Raw genomic sequence first — 16,714 nt, forward strand, 5'->3', positions numbered from 1 at the left:
AAAAGCAGCGCCACACTTCTCTCCTTCTAAGGCAAAAGAACTCTTACTGTTTTCTAAGCACCAGGCTTTTATTTGGATCTCTAATTAATAAAAAAACTTGAAAACTTTAAATGGTTAGGAATTTCAAGGGCAGCTTCCAGACTCCGTAGCTTTTGTGTAAACACTCCAACTGCAATGATAGCTATGGAATTACCCTTGATTTACAGAAGTGCAAGGAGAAACAGAAGTTGTTCCACTTTTGCCCAAGGGAAAAGGTACCCATCAGAGTAGCCTAAAACTGGATGGGGTCCCCTCGAAGCTAGCCAAGGAGGAAGGGAGATGAGGTAGCAGTAGGAGCACCTAGTAGCCCTCCGCTGGACTCACTCCAGGAGCTCCACGTCTCTCTTGTATTAGGGAGCCCAGAACTGGACACAGTACTCCAGATGTGGCCTCACCAGGGCTGAGTAGAGGGGCAGGATCACCTCCCTCGACCTGCTAGCAACACTCTTGCTAATGCAGCCCAGGATACCCTTGGCCTTCTTGGCCACAAGGGCACATTGCTGGCTCGTGGTCCACCTGGTGTCCACCAGGACTCCCAGGTCCTTCTCCACAGAGCTCCTTTCCAGCAGGTCAGTCCCCAGCCTGTACTGGTGCGTGGAGTTATTCCTCCCTAGGTGCAGGGCCCTGCACTTGCCTTGGTTGACCTTCATGAGGTTCCTCTCTGCTCATCTCTTCAGCCTTTCAAGGTCCCACCGAATGGCAGCACAGCCCTCTGAGGCAGCAGCCACTCCTCCCAGTTTTGTATCATTGGCAAGCTTGCTGAGGAGGCACTCTGTCCCTTCATCCAGGTCACTGATGAATAAGTTGTGCCCGTGTTATCTTAATCCTGGCACTTTGACCTTTAAAGAGGAGAACTGACATGGCACAAACTCTCTCTCTTCCATAGGCACTTGTATAACCTCCTGCAGGAAGATCCAGGTGGAACTAAGATTAGAATTACCCACTCTCTTCACGAAGATACTGGATTGTGCATTTGTCTGCAGATTCCCCAAGTTGTAAAACTAGCATTTTGAGAAATCTCAATTGATATGATTTAGCCTGACAGATTTATTCCTCTCTCCATGAAATAGTAAATTTCAAATGAAAGCATGCAGAGAATATGCAATTTTATATATTTTAATGTACTTCCAGTATGTTATTATAATGAAAATGATTACATATATATAAAACTTGTAAGTTGCTTTGCATTCTTTACTCACATCTTTGGGAGCGCCTCCATCTGCAGCCACAGCAGACAAGAAATTTAATTCAGGTTGCTGCAAATAAGTGTTGGGTAATGTGTATTTTCAAAATTTGTGCATGTTCTATTCAGTCAGGAAAATTCCGTGGTGTGTGTCAGTGAAAAAAAAAAAACTTTCTTTCCCTAGTAATGCTGCTTTCCTCTTAATCACTGTAAGAGTGATAGGATTTGATCATAAACAGGCCAATAATCCTTAAAATCTTCTCTACAGTTTAATCTTCTTAAAAACAACAGGACTATGTAGGGAATAATCTATGCCATCTGTGGATAAGCATAAAAGTAACAGGTGGATGAGAGGGTGGAGACCACCTGAATATTTACTTTTGCAGTTAAATGCTGTAGTCTAGCATAACTATATTTAAACAATTTGGTGCTTAGGGTGAAATCCATCACCCATTAGGTCAAAAGAAAACCAAATACTTTACATGCCATATATTGAAATTACCCTATCAAATAGTTGCAAAGCAATAAAATCCCTTTTTTATGACACAACCACAGTGACACTGCCGTCATGGCAATGACTGAGATTCACTTACTTACAATCCTCCAGCCATTTAAAGGGATGTTTCAAAAAAACAGAATAAATTATAGTGTGAACCAACAAAAACACTGGACTAATTTCTCTAAACATTTACTAATATTAAATTAGAAAACAATAATGTAGCAGTTCTCATAAGTGTTCTGCCTTATTAAGTTTATCTTAAACGATTCAACTGACCAATGCTCTGAACTTTACGATGGTAAATTTCATTTTAAGATCCAGCTTTTAAAGAACATCTTCTCTACTAGTGATGTCATGGCACTAATGTTTTTTGGTCTACAAAGAATTCATAGCTTGATTTCATCTTTCTAAACTTGCTGTGGCTCTTTATTAGGGGAACTATCGATGGAGAGTTTGAAAATGCAGCTAGCAGCCAAGTCAGAGGCAAACAGACTGATATCTCGAGGGCTTCCACAACACTCTTCTTGCTGCTGCCTTTGTTTTTCCTTCTGACGGCCATGCAGGATGTTAGATGAAGGACATGAGAGATTTAAGTGTCCAATTTAGGTATCTCTGCTGATGTGAATAACACAAGAGAAAAGGAAGGTAAGCGGTTCAATGGTCACAAGGGAAAAGAGACTGAAGATGGAATTCAACTCTGTTATCTTATGTCCTGAACAGTGCTGAATAGGTTGTGTGCTAGGTGACTCCCTCCTGTGTCAGCTGCGTGAATCTGATTTATACTTTCTCAGGTTTGACTTAGGTAACATTATATGCTGCTATTTCTGAGTGGTTTTTGCTTCTTTGCTCTTTAACATTGTTTTGGATAATTAGCTCAGTTCTACTTCTCTTTGACAACACTGTAATGAACCATTCTTTTCAAAGCAGATACTCACTCTATCTAATGTTGCTGCCACCTCCATATCATGTCCTAATTAATGAGTTCCAGTAATATTATGAAGAAAATGTGGCTATTCAATGATCCAGTGTCTGGTTCTGACCCTGGAAAACCTTAATCATTTAAGTAACTATTACTCATGAGAATCATTGCACAAGCTTCTAGGAGGTTGATTTCAGCAGGACTGTTCATACAGGAGTAGTCTGTTCACAGTCAGTTCCCTATTAAATACATTAAATCACTGCTACATCTCTCTACAAATTTGGTTTTTAAACCAGAGACAATAATACTTCCCTCATTATAGTAACTGAACTCTTGATATTGAGAATAGTGATATTGAGAATTACCTACCAACGTGAGTCAGATCTGGAAAATCATACACTGTAATTGTCTCTTCCCATCTCTTAGGAGCATGATCTTTCTCCTGAAAACATCCTTTACATGTCCCTTTCCTACTAAACCATAAAGCTGCAGTTGTTAGTCACTGCATGTTTGTCACATGTAAGCATTTCAAAGCTTTTGTAGTTAGGATTCAGCCATCTTTATCATTGTGAATTCAGGCTCTTGTGTTGAGATACAAGCTAGAATAATTACTAACTCGGGTGAAAAGTGTCTTCTGCCACACTCATTTGTTCATTTGTTTTTAAGTACTCCTACATCATTACCATATCTACAAGCTATTCATATGTGAATTTTGCTGGGGGTGGGGGTAAAAGAAGAAGCTCTCACAGTTTAGAGACATTAGGTTACTTGGCAGGGTTTTGCTTGAGATGCTTCAGCAGAACACATCATTAAAAATGCAGCAAGCAAGCTTCCTTTCCTCCTGCTGCTGTTCCTGTGACCAACTTAATGGGTCATCTCTCCTAGGCTGCCAGTCCAGAAGCTCCCACTGCCACAAAAGAGAGGCACTCCTTGACCCCCACCTCAGTCTTTGTTGCCCAGCCCCAGCTTTGGGAATTACATTCTTTGTTTATCAACAGTTGATATTGTATGGCATTTTCAGAAGTATCAAAATGAATGAAATGCTTTATTCCTGCTGTCTTCCCATAGAAAGAGTTAAATAATACTCATAAGCATATCCGAGAAATCCTATTTACTGTATCAAGAATTTAAAAGACATATAGACTGATCCTAATAAATAAATATGGATGTGAATTATCATAAAGCAGGATTCATTCCATGTTCCAACACCTTTTTGAGCACCCTGTTTTTGAAGAATACATATAAGCATGTTTAGGACTGAGACGTAAGCTCTTTCTCCTGAAGAAAAAATTATGACCTCACGTTTGAAAGCATCGGTCGCTACAGAGTAATAAATTAGTATTTTTTCCTAAAAATTGTGCTATCTAAAGAAATCCTCCCCTTATGGAAAACAAGCAGTGAAGACGAACTTCTTCTTCCAAATTATCATTGACCGATTTTCACTGCTTCTAACAGCTTCCAATTACAAATGCCAACATATCACAAGACTGCACTCACTTCTCTGGAACCTTGCTCCTCTTGTCCATGACGTATTCAGAAAGAAAATGATATCTACCTTAATACCTATTTGTGTAACAAACAGATGATTTATCGTTAAAAATAACACAGTATTTAAACAGTGTCAAAGAATTTTATAGAGAAAAGTCTATAGAGGGCTTTTACAGACTTTTCAGACTTTTATAGAGAAAAGCCTGAAAAATGCAGTCACTCCCCTAGCCCAAAACCTAATGCACCCAAAGTGAATAAGCCAATAAACTAGCAAGAATGTTCTTTAGGTTTCGGCAGGATTAATCCAGTTATGTTCACGGCAAGCTAGAAAGATTTGTTAAAGCAAAAAAGCTCTACTCTGATAGTTTATTTCATCTAAATTAAGTAATGATGAATGAAATGTAAAACTTTCCAGGGAAGATTAGGTTTTGAAGAGAAAAATATATTGACCTAAGTCTAAGTGCAAGTGATATGCCTCTAAAATATAGTGCATTTAAATTTTAGAAGCATTGCTTCATTTACGCTGGAGCAAGCAAAGTCTGACCAATAAAAAGTTACAGTTTTAACTTAGGGAGAAGAATATATTTGGCAGGAATTACAAAGCTTTTAGGATTTGAACTGAGTAGCTAAGGGTTTTGAATTAACAGTCAAGTGTTATCAGAAATGAAGCTCATGACACTTCTCAAATGTGGGATGTCAAGATTGTATGAGCTTCAGACACCACATGCTGAATTTCCTGTTCACCACAGCCCAACTAGAAGAGAATCAAACGCTAGAGATGGCAACTATGCTTCTGGGAATGATACTGAGAGGACTACCCCAATACTCTTCCAGGATACTGATAGAGAAGGGAGATTTACTTCATGGCTAGCTGATTGTTAATAATAAATTAGTGATTTGAGAGGTCTTTCAGTGTCATAAAAGATTAGAGCAAAACTGTCAGTTCCTGTACATGCTTGATATGCTGTTTGGAACTTCAGCAGGTGAAGTTCTAGCCCCATTTATCTAAAGAAATAAATGTTAAAAAGGAAATAAAAATAAAACAAAAATTATATGGCATTTTCATCTTAAAATATAACATCTATATTTTATATCTAACTAGGATGTATAATTTTGTATTACAAATACTAATTTCACTTCATCCTACTACACATAAATATTTAATTAAAAGCTGAAGGCATTCAGAAATACATTCTCCTAAAGTGATTTCAAGGTGAAAAAATCCTTCAGCTAACGATGAGCTTGTGAACTTTCTGCACTGTCTTTTTTGAAGTTCTGTTCCTGTAACTATGTTCTGTCTAGCAGTAAATGCAAAGGCATAAAATCTCATGTTTTTCACTCTTTCCAGGCGTTGAATAGTTTATTAGATATGGTGAAGGTTGCTGTCATTTTGTTTTGTTTCTTTTTTGACGAGGCTGGGTTTAGAGGGTGGGTCTTTGTCTCAGAAGAACTCTGTGTATAAAGAAATGCTGTTCTGAATTAGTATATATCACAGCTAGTGAGAGTCCTCCTCAATTCTTTCAAAATTATTGGTTCAGACTCTCAGTCTTGTAAAAATTAGATATTATAGCACTTCAACAACTTCTGACTGAACAATATAACTTCAGGAGAAACTTGCTTCTCAAGATATCAGAGTGACTCAGCAAGGTGACTCAAGAGAATAATTTAGCCCGCTGGAGGAATTATCACTTATTAAACCAAACTGTCACGAGCCTGGAAAATGACATCTACAGCACTTGAACACTGAACACAGCTCCCATTTGCTCCTTGTGTTCCAAGTGACCCAAAGTGAAACCTTGCACACTGAGTGGAGTTATCTTTTACTTAGGCATACTGGTATACAAGCAATAAACAGCAAAATTCTAGAACTTGTTGATAAACATGATAAAAATATAGCTTGGTATGAAATTCTTAAACTGGAGGGTTTTATATAGGTCATCCCCTGTGTTATGAAGAAGATGACGGCCTCGGTTCTCCAGAATATTAACCTTTGTATGTGTCACACTAACTACAAGTCGGTGAAAGTTCTTCTAGTAACTCCAGCGGGTGTTAAATCAGTATCTCTTTTCCAGATTATTTCTCTTTTTCTCAATGTAGTAAAAATCTGTAACTCAATCTATTTCTACTCTCTGCAGCTTCAAAAGGAAGAAAAGAGATTACAGTATCCCAGAATAGCCTACAGCTGCAGGTGGGATAGACCGTAAGGAATTCAGTTCATGGCCAGTAAAGTTTACAGAAAAATTGTGTGGGATTTATTGTTCATTTAGTTACCTATATGCAATAGTATTCTGCTTATTTAGAAAAGTAATTCCACTAGTTTCTTTAGCTATTGGAAGAAAAGAAAGAACAGTAGCAGAAGCATGTGATATTACAAGTTTCCAATATTTTGCCCAGTATATCAGAATTTGATATTATTTTCTTGTCAAGTTTAAAATGTATTACCACTAAAGAAGTATTACAATATATTAATATTACATTTCTTTTTTTTCCAAATGAAACATATCCCAAGAGGGAATAATCTTAAAAATAGAATAGAAAATCTTTATGAAAGTATAAATAAATTATAGGCAAGATCAATAAAAAGCTTTAGTCTGTGTCATCTTTGTCCTATATATATAATGCTTTCACGTGTGTGTGCATGCATAGAAGCATATATACGTGACATATTGTATGATAATCTAGCTTTTGCAAAAAGTTCACTAATAATATAAGCCGTAATAGTGTAAAGCAATTAAGCAGATGTTTATCTTTAAACTAATTGTTAAGCTAATTATTTTTTCAGGGGGAAAAAGGAAAGCATAGCTCACTGACTTTTTCATTTGTTTCCCAAGACAAATAAATATAATCCAGATTTTTTAACACATATTTTTCTGATATTTTGGAATTCTGAGATTACAGTCTCTCTAGAAAAATCCTTGTTCTTCAGCTATTACTATTTCATGCTTAGCTCTAGATACAATTACTTGTTTTATTAGCATCAACAGAGTGCTCATTATTAAACCTGCATGTAAGTGGACTGGGTTTTAAAATGCATCTCCTTAGAACGGCAATGGTATTTTATTTTGTGCTGGGCCATATTTACTGGGGACATCAGCTTGGGTTAGTAAATTCTTGGTAGAAAGGTGAGATCTGACTGTGAGGAACGGCAGACACTGAGTGACTGGACAATGAAATTGCAGATGAAATTCAGCGCCTCGCCCTCCCCGGCCGGCCGGCCGCATCGCGCACGCGCCCGGCGGTCGGCCCGAGGCTGAGGCCGTCCCTTCCCTGCGCGACCTGCGAAGGCGGGAGAGCTGAAAGGAGGGTGGCCGAGGCGAAGACCTCTGTGAGAGACAAGATGGGGCTGAGGGGCGGCTGGGAGACAGGGCGGGCAGGAGCGAGAGGAGACGGCGCGAAGGGGCAGGTGTGACACGAGATGGTGCGAAGGGGCAAATGTGTGAGGCAAGATGGCGCCAAGGGGGGAGCGTGAAACAAGATGGCGCGAAGCGGGAAATGTGTGACACGATAGCACGAAGGGGCAAATGTGTGAGGCAAGATGGTGTGAAGGGGCAAGTGTGTGACACGATGGCGTTAAGGGGGAAATGTGTGACAAGATGGCGCGAAGGGGCAAATGCGTGAGACAAGACGGCGCGAAGAGGGAAGTGTGAAACACGATGGCACCAAGGGGAAAACGTGACACGATGGCACGAAGGGGTAAGCGTGACAAGAGATGGAGCGAAGGGGCAAACGTCTGAGACAAGATGGCGCAAAGGCAGGCACGTGTGACAAGGTAAGCGTGAAGGGGCAAATGCGTGAGACAAGATGGCGCCAAGGGGAAAACGTGTGGCGCGACGGCACGAAGGGGCGAACGACAAGATGGAGCAAAGGGGCAAACGCGTGAGACAAGGCAGTGCGATGCGAAGGAGCCAGCGCGAGGCAGAGCGGGGACAAGGCCCGTTCGGCTCAGGCAGAGGAGCTGAGGCAAGGGGCGCCCGGCAGGGAGGTGACAGCCTGAGCGGGGAGGCGACCGGCCTGCGCGGAGCGCGGCCAGCGCGCCCCCCGCACCCCCGAGCAACCGGGCTGCCCGCGCGCGGCCGCCCCCCGCCCCCCGTGACTCGGCGCGACGCGCAGGCGCGCTCCGGCGCAGGCGGTCGGGGGCGGCGCGGCTGCGCGTGAGGCGGCGCGGGGCGGGGAAGCAGGAAGTCGGCGGCGCCTCGACGACAGCGGAGCCCGTGGGGGTAACGCCGGGCCGCAGCGTCTCGTCCCCCTCCCCTCTACCGGGCCGGCGGGGCCGGAGCCGCCATGTCCAACATGGAGAGTATCCTTGGGGCCGGACGAGGCCTGGGGCGGGCGGGGGAGGCCTGGCCAGGCCCGGTCCAGCAGCCGACGCGGCCCCTTGGGCTGGGCCAAGCCGTACGCGGTCTGGTACCGGCGGCCCCGGGCCCGGGGGAGTGAGGGGGGGGGGGTGCGAGGGGGCGTACGGCAGCTCTCCGCCGGGAGAGGAGCTGCCGAAAGGGTGCAGCCCCGCGGGGGGAAGGGGGAGCGGAGGAGGAAGAGCATCCTGCCTCAGCTGCCTGAGGGGCTGCTTGTGCCCGGTGGGTGGTAAGAGCCCCTCTACCAAAAGCCTTTCTCCACAGGGGGAAATTGTGAGTTGTTGGTGCGGAGCTGATAGAAACAGCGCTTCCTAAATTCGGGTTTCACCTTTCGTGTATTGATGGAAAAGGGAACGTGTGTATATATATCCCTTTTTGAGGACAAGATCAGGTCTGACTTTGTTTCATGCAAAGCAGTTAATCCTTGCTGCGGATGCGTGCAGGGGAAAGGTGAAGTTTGGTCGCACAGCTCTGTAGTGTAAAGAGGGGCAGCTCCGTCCCTGCTGCAGAAAACACACATTTGCCAGCAGTGCAAATTATCCTAAAACCCAGGAACATATGAAATGCCCGCACATGGGGAAAGGTTCTGTGTTGAGACAGCTGTAAAGTCAGCATCACTAACCTAATGGTAATTAGGCATTTTCTCAAATAGTGACTGCTGTCAGTGGAATAAACTGCTTGGTGTTTTCTGGTATTGAGAGGAAGTTAGCTGGGGAAAACCCTTGTGGACTTCCTTGCTCTAGAAAAAGATCTCAGCTCACAGGTTACAAAAAAGTTAAGTCTTAAAAGGTTATAGGTAAGGAGTTTGACTCGATGTAGTTGAAATGTGCTGCTAGTGGTGAGCACCATCCCTTACGATAGGGACTGACTGGATGGAAGCACTGGAGCAGCTGACTGTGTGAGTCACGGTTAATTGAGGAAATTAGTTTCACAGGAGTTTCTGCACATTGAGAAAGATGCTTGGAGGGAGGAGCAAGTATGCGTCTGTCATGCGGTGAAAGGTGAGTGAGGTAGCAGAGTGGGCTATTTTAGTGTCAAAGGTAGATGTCCCGAAGCAGTAATTGAGGAAGTTATTTCAAAATAAACTCTGAAAAGCTGTTTCTTATAGCGATCGCTGTAAATAAGTGATGTCATATTTTATCTAGTTATTCTGGTCACTGAGCTGAAGTATGATTTGAATGAATAACCTGCAGGTATCAGATTTCCTGTTTGGTAAATTACCTAATCTGTGACTGTGAACAGGTCAATGTAATGCACTTAGTAATGTTGAAAGGGACAGTGACCTAGCTTTTAAAGCACAAAAACATAAATTCAAGCAACAATTTTAGTATTACTGGTAGGTGCTTTAAAAGGATATTATAATGTGCAGGCATAGCTGTTACCTTTTTGTTACCTCCTTGTAACCTTTATAGGATAACAAATGCATCTGCAAACATTGTGATGTCTACAGGTTGCTGTCAGAGCTTCAGGATGGGTGCCTGGACTTTATTTAAAAAAAAAAAAAAAAGTTCTGGTATAAATTATATACTTAAAATGAAAGAAACCTAAAGTACCTCATAATGTTTAGCTTTATGTGCGTTCACTTAACTGTTAAGCATCATCTTACTGCATTCTTCCTCTTGGGATATAAGAAGGAGACATGAAAGAAATTTATAAAGCTTTCTCTTCATTTTTAGATGGGAAAGACTGATGTTATTTGGGAACTTTCATTAACAGGATTCTAAATATATGCTTTTTTTTTTTTTTTTGGCAACACATAGTTAGCCTCCATCAGTAACAGTTTAATGCAGATCATTCTAAATTACGGTCATGTCTCGTTCTACTGTCTTCTTAGAACTTTAAGCTTAAGCAGACCTTGGGGGGGAAAAAAAAAACAAAACAGAAGTTTCCTTCGCTGACATCAAGTATTTTTTCCCAAAAAAACAGATGATAGAACTTTTAGAGAACTCCAGAATCACTTGAGTGACCCGAGGGTGGGAGGCTGCTCTGTAAAGTGGCTTCATAAGCAATTTAAACCTGAGATCATACTGTTGCTTGACAAGACAGTCCTGCCTGCTAGTTTGTATCTGTGCGTGGCCAGCCAAGCCTCTTTACTACTGCACTGTAAACTTTTCTGTTGTTTGGGAGAGATGTCTTTTTTTTTTGTTTTTATTTCTTTTTTCAGGCAGGTCAATAATGAGCATATAACTTTCATATGCTTTGGTCTTCCAGTTCACTGAGAACCAAGGATGCTCTATCTGTCTGTCTGTGAAAGTAACTGACAGAATAAGGCTTTCAGAGTTTCTCTGGAAGAATGTTTGTTTTATTTGATCAGTCTGAACTAGTTTTACTTTCAAACAAAGCTAGTTTGGGATCTGAACTTATTTCTCTATCGTTTTAGAGTTCAGGTGATAACGATATGTGGCATTGTAATTTTAAAACAGCTTGATAGGTCTCTCTATTGTGTGAATTTCAAGGACTTGTTTAAATCACGTTCCACAAGTTCTAATGTGATTAAAAAGGAAATGCAATATACATTACGTTTGGTGGGGCACCAAACAAGAGCAAAATACTGTACGTAAGTATTGATCCTATTTTTGGACCCTTAACTTGTGCTGTAGAACACCTGTTTAACTTGAAGTTTGCTGCAAAGGAACTTAGCAGGAATTCAAAAAAATGTGACAAAGAAGAAAAGGCCGAAAAGGCAAAAATTAAGAAGGTAAGCAGTGAATCTAAAAGTATGCTTTTTAGATCTGTTATTTACAAATTGCGGCAGAATTTTTCTGGTTTTTTATCATTTTGCTGCTATTCATGCTAATACTATTATGATAGATGCTTGTAATTTAAGTTACATGGCTATAAAACTTATTAAGTATAAGAATACAGTCTTTTATTAAGAGCATGTGGCATTTATTTCCTTAGAAAATTGTCTTAAATGTATTTTGAGAGAGATTACATTATTCCCAAAGTTAGAAAAATTTAGCCTTAATGTTTATCATCTTGTTTTAAAAGTATTTAAGAAGGAAAACTTTAAAATAGTTTTTGAGTCCTTGAAGTAGTAAAGACAGCACCTAAATTTAGTTAACTATTTTTGAAATGCATTTATTCTTAACAGGCAATCCAGAAGGGTAACATGGAAGTTGCACGAATACATGCAGAGAATGCTATCCGACAGAAGAATCAAGCGATCAATTTCTTGCGCATGAGCGCCAGGGTAGATGCTGTAGCAGCAAGAGTTCAGACTGCAGTGACGATGGGCAAGGTAAAGCTGTTTTTGCAGTTCTCTGTATGAATCTTTTGCAAGGACAGGATCTCCAATCTTGTAAGTGTCTTAATTCTATCTGTAACGAGCTGAAAAGTTTGAGTTTTGTTTTTAGATGTAGCCAATAGTAAATCAGGAAATGGAATTCTACTGACAGTTGCTATTTAAAAATAAATTGCTCTCCACTGAGTCTTGTAGCTTGTAACCTATGTTGGTTTTAAAACAGTTTGATAGATCTTACTCATGCTCCTAAAGATACAGGGTCTTCTCTAGTTAGGCTGTTAAGATTATTGTGAAAGATACTGCTCCCTTTCACTTTACAAATGCATAAAGTTGTGACATAGGACTTCCTGATTTTAGACACCTTTTTAGCTCATGCAGTTGTTTAACATGGTACACTACTGTACTGCTGTTCAGACTGACAGGTTATTCTACCCCATAATCAGTATGCCAAGGATATCTCTTGACATTTGACCCTCTAATATGCCATAGAGATCTTGCTTTCTTTAGTGCATTTCAACTTGGAACGCTTATTTCAAGTGAATGAGTTAGTCTATAAACTGAAATGGCAGGAGGCATAAAAAGGGTGAAGGGTCTAGACAGCACTAATGCTTGCCCTAATTGGTATTGTAGAAGCTCTCAGCTAGAGAAAAGAGCTTGTTAAGAAACTTCTTTTTTCTTCCTTTTTTTCTTCTTGTAATAGTTTTCCTTTACCTCATTTCAGGTGACAAAGTCAATGGCAGGGGTAGTTAAATCTATGGATGCCACCCTGAAGAGCATGAACTTGGAAAAGGTAAATAGAAACTTACTCTTCTCGGAGGTGCACGTCGAAAGCACAAGGGGCGGTTGATGCAAGTTTTACATGCGAGGGTCGTTCCAATGAAGTGTAAGGAAAAAGGTTTTAGCAGTGAGGTTACTGCACGCTGGAATAGGTTGCTCAGAGTGATTGGAGAGTCTCCATCCTTGGAGATACTAAGAACTTGACTGCACAGGGCCCTGAGTGACCTGCTCTAACTTCGAAGTTAAATCAGTTTCAAATTTGGCCTTGCTGAGGGGTAGGGATGGATGTTGCACCAGATGAACTCTAGAAGTTGCGTGCAGTCTTAGTTGTTCTGTGATTCTAGTTTTACCTGTTGAGATATATTGCTCTTCTGTTATCTGCAGATCATTGACTGGATTGTTATTGTTTGTAGATATCTGCACTAATGGATAAATTTGAGCATCAGTTTGAAACACTAGATGTTCAGACGCAACAGATGGAAGACACAATGAGCAGCACTACTACACTAACAACGCCACAAGTAAGAATAGTAAATTAAAATTAAGCAAGCTTAAAAAATTGCATGTGACTAAACTGTATGGAAATATTGTCTGCTTCTCTTCTTTCCTTTCTGCCTATTTTGAGAAATGCAGTGTTACCGCTTTGGCTTTGTGCTTCTTTGTGATTTAAACACTAGTTCAAGTTGTATTCACAAATACAGAGGATCACATGTATGTATTGTACTCAATTCCGCTCTTACTGCAGGCTTCATTTTATGTTATATATTGAAAATTTTAGCCCTCCTATTGAATAGGCAGTATTTTGGTGAGTTCTTAATGAGCTTTTGAGCCAGAAGACACTGCAGAATCAATTATCAAAGCAAAATGTACTGTGAAATAATCAACAGTTCTAACTCCCTGATATTAAGAAAACAACATTAGCCACCACCAAATTTAGCAGTAGTATGTGCCATGGAAAGATTGATTACTTGTTTTCAAGTCAGATAAGCGGTTACTAAAATAAATTCTTAAGCAATGATTAACATAGCTAAGAACTCCTCTTATTACCTGTCCCCTTTTGAAAAATGTTACTTCTGCCGAAGTTTTGTCAGAGAGAGAGAAATTTACTGGAGATAAATGTTTTGTAAATAAAAAGTAAACCTAAATCTACATCCAAGAAATCAAATCTATTGGAGATGGAGAGATTTCTTTTCCGTGTTGTGCAAAACAGTGGTTTAGTAGTTAATAATTAGCAGTTGATAACACTTACATATTCAAGTACATAGCTTAATATTTTACACGTAAGCTTAATCCTATAAGAAGTATCGTCATTCAGAAGCTAAAGTTCAAGTAATGGCAATTTGCCAGGCTGAGCTGTGCTCCTTGTTTTTTGAGTTCATATAGTGCCCTCTGGTGCTAAAGTACAGAGTTGTCCAGTCAAAGATGTTTTCCTTTAAATCAGTTTTGTTAAAAATAATTTCTGTTGTCTCAAGATTTAATGGAAGAACTTGTCACAAGCTACAACATCAAACTGATCCAATTTTTATTTCTCTTCTTTAGAACCAAGTGGATATGCTTCTACAAGAAATGGCAGATGAAGCAGGGTAGGTAGTATGCTTGAGTGAATATTACTTGAATAAAATGTCAGTTCCAACAACGCTTTGAGGTTAACTCTGAGCTCAGATTGTCTTGTCATGTCAGGATTGCATTTCGTTATTTACTTGGGTTGGCATTAGCATTAGCAATCCTTGCAACGTCTCTCCGCTCTTTTCTTCTCCCCCTGCCCCGATCTCCCATTAAAACCTTCTGTAGTTCCGCTCTCACTAGTTACACATTGCAAAAATGGATCGTCCTAATTTCTTTAAACCTTCGAGGTTATGCTGAAATATTTCAGAGAACTATCTTGGTGACACATGAGTTGAAAGTGTCACTCTGGCTTGAGGATAAGAACCTTTTACAAGTTCTGCAGTAAAACTTTTGTAGATGTTATATCCTTTTTGTCACTCATATATGTGCTGTTTCTGTTATACCTGTTAAACAGAAATCTTGCTCAGCCTTGATCAAGTAGAATTTATTTATCTATTGCTAGTTATAGTAAAAGACTTACCTTTTTGGTGGTAAATCAAGTTTCCTATTCAAATTGTGTAAACCTGTTCATGTGTTCATTGGACACTAGTGACCTCATGCTATCTCAGGTATTACACCGTTTGTCAGTTAACGTACTACTACTTTTAGCCCTGTATGCCTGACTTGTCTTTGTTGTTGTTGTTCTCTTTTATTACCTGTAGTCTTGATCTGAACATGGAACTACCTCAAGGACAGACAGGTTCTGTTGGTACAAGTGTTGCCTCAGCAGAACAGGTAAATATTAGACTCAGTAGAAATGAATGTTTTCTAGGGAAGTGGGGTATGAGCATTAATGCTTTACTCAGAGCGAGCTTGCCGATTTCTAATCAGATTGTATCTGTCTGTAGTAAATAGTGTGGGTGAAACAGTCTTTAAAAGCAAAATAATTTTAACAGTATGTTGGCCTGTTTAGTAAATAGAGCAAACTTGTAACTTTCAGATGTAGTTTTGCATGATGTTTCACCGAGCTCAAACCAGTTGCCCGTCCTACCTGCTCTGAATCTAATGAATCCAACCATCTCCCAGAACATACGCTAGGCCTTTTTCTTCTCCCTTTAATATGTGAAAGTCTTAAAGAAATAGTGCAAAGGGTTTTGCATTTGTTCTAGATGGATAACTTAGAATTTCTTGTGAATGGGCACGTTCTGAGGTGTAAAGGTTGCACAGATACTTAGAGTTGCTTTTCTCATTCTGAGGAATATTTTTGAAGGCATGCAAGACGAGCAATTTACTCCTCTCATCCTGTTGTAGTGCAGAAGGCTCTAGGGATTTGTGTTAGCTGACATACATTTGAGAAGCTACAAGTGTCTCAGATTCTCTGAAGGTTCAGTTTCACCTTGTACCAATCCTCCAAAAAAAGATTAGATCTAGTGCTATATCCTCCTAGCAGTACCAGCCTTGGTCACTTGAGGGTGCAACTGAGGTTCTTGTCACATCCAAGTAGAGACGCAGTTCTGTTAACTCTCATTTACATTTGCAAAGATCGTACATAATAATTATCTATACTTGATGTGTTCTGCACTTTGTTTTTAGGCATCCACTGTTGGAGACAAGATAGCTAGATGGACCTCTGGTCCAACGCAGTGTAGCCACTCTTAAGGTCTTAAGCAAATCTTTTTATGACTTTGAGTTTATTTCATACCATCTTGAAATGAGACTGCTTCACCATTGCAGAACTTTGCAACAATTAATTTTCATATTACTTTTTTTTTTTCCCCACACTTCTGCAGGATGAGCTGTCACAGAGACTGGCCCGCCTACGTGATCAAGTTTAAGTTAATCAAAGCTGCAGTTCTTTGTACATGCTTTCAAAATACCTTTTATGTAACTAACCCTACACTACACTAGAAAGGTGTATACAGTATGGCTTACATGTTTAAATACTTGTAATATATGCTACTTCACTCCTAGCTTGCTCTTCTTTCTAAATACATCAGGTAATTCAAAAATATCAGCTCATATCTTTTTCTGTACATTTTGAAGTTGATATATCTTTTGCAAGCTCTTTTCACAAAATCAAGTAGTAACGTTGCACCTTCTAGCTGAAAGAAAAGCAGAGTATCATTGACATATTTTAAATTATGAAGTGAATTTTTTAAATTATGAAGACTGTTATGGTTGGAGAACTGATGTGTTCAGTTCAGATGATTCTATAGCTGACTCCCTTACATGGCCAAACTCATGGAACACACAGAGGTGGACAGTGTGGACTTCATGCAAATGCGCTTATTAAAACAAATGAGTGGACTTCAGTCTGTAGAGTTTTTTGTTTAGTGTTTTCAAGCTACAGTAATAATGCTGAAATTAATGATTCAGTTACCAAAAGCTGTTTTCATATAACTGGGAACTTGTATGGTATCATCACTTTAGTACAGGAGGAATAAAATATATTTTTCAACACTTTGTCAGTTCTGTTGAATGCTATCTCATGGTTTAATGCTGAATGCTCCAGCTTTTCCATTTTGCTTTCTTTCTCAGTTTTTTGGGGTGCAGCCAGTTATGCCACTCACTCTTCTGTTTTTTTCTATGCCATGTTATTCCCTGTCTGTCCTTTTCATCTACTCATTCTTTTTATACGCAAGCCTTACCGTACTATTCTGTGTTTTAA

At 40.0% G+C, this 16,714-nt stretch overlaps 1 protein-coding gene across 1 annotated transcript; it reads left to right on the forward strand.

Annotated features, from left to right (window-relative positions):
* Window positions 1–8,224: 8,224 nt before the first annotated feature.
* Window positions 8,225–16,509, forward strand: CHMP1B (charged multivesicular body protein 1B). The gene is made up of 8 exons (XM_068956563.1): window positions 8,225–8,425; window positions 11,081–11,178; window positions 11,575–11,721; window positions 12,446–12,514; window positions 12,915–13,022; window positions 14,041–14,084; window positions 14,769–14,841; window positions 15,837–16,509. The coding sequence occupies exons 1-8, from the start codon at window positions 8,410–8,412 to the stop codon at window positions 15,879–15,881; spliced, it is 600 nt and encodes a 199-aa protein (XP_068812664.1). The 5' UTR covers window positions 8,225–8,409; the 3' UTR covers window positions 15,882–16,509.
* The last annotated feature ends 205 nt before the right edge of the window (window positions 16,510–16,714 follow it).

Source organism: Struthio camelus, chromosome 11, assembly GCF_040807025.1.
Source record: "Struthio camelus isolate bStrCam1 chromosome 11, bStrCam1.hap1, whole genome shotgun sequence".
NCBI classification, from domain to species: domain Eukaryota; kingdom Metazoa; phylum Chordata; class Aves; order Struthioniformes; family Struthionidae; genus Struthio; species Struthio camelus.

Bases quoted from the DNA above. Each gene is read 5' to 3' on its own strand.
- CHMP1B (XM_068956563.1), top strand. The intron at 12,515-12,914 runs GTAAATAGAAAC...TATTGTTTGTAG, and splicing joins AGAGCATGAACTTGGAAAAG to ATATCTGCACTAATGGATAA. The intron at 14,842-15,836 runs GTAAATATTAGA...ACACTTCTGCAG, and splicing joins GTGTTGCCTCAGCAGAACAG to GATGAGCTGTCACAGAGACT.